We start from the raw sequence: 5,669 nt of genomic DNA, 5'->3' as shown, positions 1-5,669 counted from the left end.
ATATATATGTATATATACGTATATATACATACATATATATACATATATATACATATATATATACATACATATGTATATATATATACATACATATGTATATATACATACATATATATACACATATATATATATATACACACATATATACACATATATATACACATATATATATATACACATATATATATATACACATATATATATATACACATATATATATATACACACATATATATATATATATTTTTTTTTTTTTATATATATTTGAACCTGTTTAAGAGTATGAAAGTGTGTCTTATTATATTAATATAAACGTGAATGTGTAAGCCTCTTTCCTTATTTAGCAGGATGTTAATGTGTCAAGGACTATATTCAATACAAATACTAATATAGAAATTTACAGTCTATATATATATGTGTTTTCTCAGAAAAATGTGTTGACCTCAACACCAGCAACGTGAAACCCAAACTATCTGCACGGCGGCGTAGAAGAAGTAAGTAACAAAAAAATATATTTGGTTTGTGATTTTAGTAAAAATCTATAATATATCAGAATTTAGTAATGAACCATTAACTCTCATCAAAGTATTTCCTGAAGGAAGCATGTGTTCCTGATGTTTTAGCTACAGATGTAGATGGAAATGAGACTAATAAATCATAAAATACATTGTAACTGAGTGGAGAGCCATTAACTTTAAAAACATTTTAAACTATTAATAACTAATGAACGTGAATGTTGTTATGAGCTTCTTCACAGTTGATCAGTTTGTAATTATTGGAACATAATGACTCATAAAGATTAAAACAATTTAATATGAATTGTCAGCAGTCATCTGCAAAGAAATTCACATGATTTGACTGATGAATATTCTTGTGTTGAATAAACTCAGATGTTTTGGCGTCAGACCGTCTCAACGCTGTCGGTGAAGCCGGCCGCCATGTTGGAGGCGTGGAACTCCTCCCACAGCACCTTCGTGTTCAGAGGTTTCGCTGCGCTGCAGAAGCACCGCCGGCTGCTGGCACTGCCATTCTCCGCCTCCTACCTGACAGCACTGCTGGGAAACAGCCTGCTGGTGTACGTGATCCGCCACACAGAAAGTCTGCACAGCCCCATGTACCTCCTCATCTGCACGCTGTGCGTGGTAGACGTCCTGGTGGTGACCGCCATCGTACCCAACATGGTCCTTGGCCTCCTCTTCGACTTGGACCGGATCTCATTGGCCGGCTGCTTGACCCAGATGTTCTTCACCCACTTCCTGTCGTCTCTGGAGTCGACGCTGCTGCTGGCGATGGCGCTGGACCGCTACGCGGCCATCTGCCGGCCGCTGCGCTACGCCAAACTCATGGACTCGTCCATGTTCGTGAAGCTGATGCTCTTCACGCTGGTCCGCAGCGGCTCCATCATGGTGACACTAGTCGCGTTGGCGGGTTCTTTGCGGTTCTGTGGCTCCGACGTCATCCGGCATTGCTACTGTGACCACATGGCACTGGTCAGCCTGGCGTGCGACGGCACAGAGAAAAACGTGGCGGCGGGCCTCGCTGTGATCGTCTGCTTCGTGGGTGTGGACATACCGCTCATCATCTTCTCCTACATGAAGATCCTGAGCGCCGTCTTGAGAGCGGCGACCGCCGGTGAGGAACGCAGGAAGGCGTTTCACACCTGCGGCACTCACCTGATCGTCATGATGTGCTTCTACCTGGTGGGGAGCATCACGTTCCTCTCCCACAACCTGAACATCACCATACCGACGGACGTCAACACCTTCATGGGACTCATGTACATTCTGTTCCCAGCGACGGTCAACCCCATCATCTACGGCGTTCGGACGAAAGAAATCCAAAGCGGCATTTTTAGGCTCTTTAAAGTCCGAGTAAAGAAAATAATGATGGTGAAAGTTTCTCCTGCTGGAAAAACACAAACGTGACGACGTGTTTCTGCTTCAAACACCTCTCACAGATTCTCTAACATTTAAATGTTAAATGTTTAAATGTTAGAGGAGAACTAGTTAGTAAAGAACTGACTAAATTAGTGCTGCAACTAACGATTCATTCAAGTGTTAGCTTTGCAATAGCTTTGTACGGGGCGTTAGCGATATCAACGGTTGAATTACAACTTCCTTGGCTGTTGTCACACAGACTATTCCCATAGACTTTAATTGGGAAAGAAACGTCTGTAACTCAGAGGATATTTCATTTTGAGGTGAATCTACTTCCCATTCAGAGCATATGAATATCCCTTATTTAAAATAATCAGGTTCTAAAAGTTGTAAAATGTACTAATATTTATTTTCAAAACATTGAAACTTTAAGAACAATCTGCATATTAACGTTATTGAATTCTAACTACAAGCTGCAGAAAAGAAGATAAATACTGTCGTCCAATTTAATTTGATCATGTTAATCTGAAGATACATTCAGTCGGAAGTCATTACAGTGTGTCCACCAGAGAGCGCCGAATGATTTTTACAGTGTAAAATGTCCTTTAAGTCAATATATATTGGTTTGTGTTTAATAATAATATTAAAAATGATATTGGCTAATGTCTCATCGAGCTCTCGATCGTTTCAACCAAGTCATTCTGTTTTGTCCCGTTTACGTGAGAAACACACACAGTTAGCCACAAACGTCCTTTTATTAGCGATGTAGTGGAATAACATACAGGTTTCCTCCTGGCCCTGTCAAAATAAAAGTCCATCCAAATAATGTTAGAAACAATAAAGACGTTTTGGCTGTTTTTGATCTTTGTTTTGTTCAATAAAAGTTGGCTCCTGATTCTTCACATGGTTTTAAAGTCCATTAAAGGACCATTCTGGTGTTTTTTTACATTAATATTTCCTGTTTACAAACTGATCGTTTTATGAATCGGTTTTAAATAGATTTGCTTCTTTCAGCCTTCAGAGTAGCTCTGCTGGTACGTTCAAGGACACTCGCACATCACAGACTTGAGAGTATGAAACTATAGATTCTTATATTTTAAAGTACTAGCACAGGGAAGGTCTTTCATCACACCCCCCCCTTTTTGATCATAATCATTGATCAATCATAAATGTAAAGTAATGTGGAGGATTAAATTCAGATGTTTGAATAATGTTGAAGATACAAATACTTTTCTTTCATGAGAAATCACAGTTGTTAAGTTGTTGAATGTTAAAAGGTCGTCAAACACAAAGTGACGACAAACGGCGAGAACTTTGTGAAAATAAAAAACAAAATCAACAACAGTCTGAATCTGAGACATTTGTTCTTCATCAGAAAAGTATTGAGGCTGAAGTTCATCGTCTAGACGACGTATTCTTTACCTGAACTAGTGAGATCACTTTGCTCGGCGTCGCTACTTTTATCATCCTTTACCGACAAAAAACGACATTTTATTTTATTTTATCTGTTATTAAGTTTGAATTATTTTTCCAGGTGTGGAAGTTTAGATTTCCAACATGTGATCAGTTTATCCACAAACAGGACATGTGAGCGTGTTTTATAATTAATCTCACTGTCAGAAGACACATTCGTGTTTAAACATATTGATACATTTGTTAAAACAGCCACCAATGTGACCAAGCTAGCTAGCTGGATAGCTGCTAGTAGCTGCTAGCTAGTAGCTTTCTAAAGCGTAGGAAGTGTATTTACGAGGATTAAAGGATGGTGGAACTGGTGATGCAAAGTTAAGTAATCCCACTACTTTCTTTGCGACACAAGGAGGAAGCGCTCTAGTTTAGGTAAAGAATGAGGTGATAGAAGTGAAAGATTGAAGAACGATGACCATCTGAATACGATCCACATGAAAACTTCTAAAACCAGGGCCATCCTCTATAAGGTCCATTACCGTGATATTAATAAACCGTAGAAAGTATCGGTGTATTTCATGCACACTCGGCCATCGAGTCCTGTCAGCTGATCGGTGTCTCTCTCTGACAGTCTCAGGTTGTCTCGGCGGGTCGATGACTTCTTCTGGTGTTTCCGTCAGACCTCTGTCGGCTGAACTGTTCCAGATCTACCGAAGGTTGGCAGCGTTGTTTTACAAAGACCCTCTTCATACGACACATCAAACTAATCTCAACACGACGTTACTCCTGTTCGCTCCCTAATGGAAACACGTAGAACAAATTGACATTAGAGGCATGCTACCAACCGCGGGGTTTACGACAACTGCCGCGGTCGCCAATTCAAGTCTCCGGCCGGCCGGGGCAAAAAGGAGCCAAGAGGCCGCTCCGTCTGAAAACACGACTAGGCTGCATTATTCTAGCTTTTTTTACACCTCCGGCAGGACGCAGAGAGGACGAACATGAACGAAGAACACAAACACGGCACCACCGAGTGTTTGAAGGGCGTCCAGACTTTTGGACGACATCCGTCAGCTCCACGCTACCAACAGCAGGGAGACGACGACGGCAGCGGCGGCGCTTCGAGCCTTTATCTGTTGTCCAGTTTGGGCGAGTCTACCGGCTCCTCGTCTTCATCCTTGTCTTCCTTCGCACCACCAATCAGCCGCTGGCGGGCGAAGTCTTCAAAGATGATGTCATCGTCGCTGAGGGGGGGCAGAGGGTTGTGGAGGTTAATTTATAAGAAAACAATGAAAGAAACATAAAGAGACCAGAAGCGAGTAGAACCAAGAGATCAACGTCTGAAGAAGACGTCTTCCTCTTCATCATGAGACTGAATCCTCTTTGAACAGGACGGACCATCTTACACTGCAAAACATTTTCTTCTTCAGGTGTCAGAGCTCCACTCCGTCATGAACACACACTGTACTTTATTACACTTTATCTTATCTGATTAATTACACTTTTATCACAACATGAAGTGCAATGATATTTATTAGTTTAAAGACACATCACTGAAGTTTGTCCCCTGGACCGGAAATACGTAAAAGATCGTGAAATACTTTGTTGGCTTTATAGAAAACATGGTAGTTTGGGTCAAAATTACGACTAACGTCTGACAGTAACGTGAGAAATAAATCCACGTTGACCTGTTGTTTCACATGATGAACAAACAGCTGTTTGTCCTCTTTGAGCTTCTTCATTCTTCCTCGTTCATCGTTACTTGAATAACTTGCAAAATAGTTTCATCTGATATCTACGAATTACAGCGTTTTATTTATCGTCTTCATGATTGGACCGCTGGACGAGACAAACAACCAGTATTGTGTTCACACAGATCATTCACATAAATAGAGTTGCGTTCACTACGAGCATTACTACCAGGAATACTCCTTTCACTGCAGAGTCTCCTTATTTATATACTTGTTTGTCTCATTAGCGTAAAGAGACTTGAAAAGAGCTATACAGATGGAATGTATTATTAATAATATTATCATGGATTATAGATATATTTTTATGAATCTGTGTTATTCTGGATTGTATGAACTCTTCTTTGTTGTGTCTTTGGGGTTCAATGAGCTGAACTGTCTGTCTCTCTGCTGACAGCAGGATGAGTTTCCACTTGAAGCTCATTTCCTGCCTCCTCACACAGCAGCGAGCATTAAGACGCATTAAGGCCGAGACTCCGGAGACGAGTCCGTCTCAGTTAGAGAGGAAACTCCTCTCTGCTGTCAGGGTTATTGACGAGGACGTTAACCACAGCTCAGCCAATCAGATCACAGAACAGCTGATGAGGTAATGAGGACGGTGAGACAGGAAGACAGAGAGACAGAGAGAGAGAGAGAGAGA

General features: G+C 40.9%; 2 protein-coding genes across 2 annotated transcripts in view; one reads left to right on the top strand and one right to left on the bottom strand.

Moving 5' to 3' along the window:
• Positions 1–938: 938 nt before the first annotated feature.
• On the top strand, positions 939–1,925 carry or55e1 (odorant receptor, family 55, subfamily E, member 1). The gene has a single exon (XM_031878907.1). It carries the CDS (start codon positions 939–941, stop codon positions 1,923–1,925), a length of 987 nt encoding a protein of 328 aa, XP_031734767.1.
• A 688-nt stretch (positions 1,926–2,613) lies between these two features.
• Positions 2,614–5,669, bottom strand: part of LOC116400822 (beta-arrestin-1-like) — a 7,722-nt gene continuing 4,666 nt past the window's right edge. Inside the window, exon 8 of the mRNA XM_031878893.1 lies at positions 2,614–4,525. Coding sequence (XP_031734753.1) covers positions 4,411–4,525 — 115 coding nt within the window. The 3' untranslated portion in view covers positions 2,614–4,410. The remainder of the gene's footprint in view (positions 4,526–5,669) is intronic.

The sequence above is a fragment of the Anarrhichthys ocellatus genome, unplaced genomic scaffold, assembly GCF_004355925.1.
Source record: "Anarrhichthys ocellatus isolate YVR2014 unplaced genomic scaffold, GSC_Weel_1.0 scaffold209, whole genome shotgun sequence".
NCBI classification, from domain to species: Eukaryota; Metazoa; Chordata; class Actinopteri; order Perciformes; family Anarhichadidae; genus Anarrhichthys; species Anarrhichthys ocellatus.
Note: the sequence above shows the minus strand (reverse complement) of the source record. Positions and strands in the feature narration are given on the sequence as shown.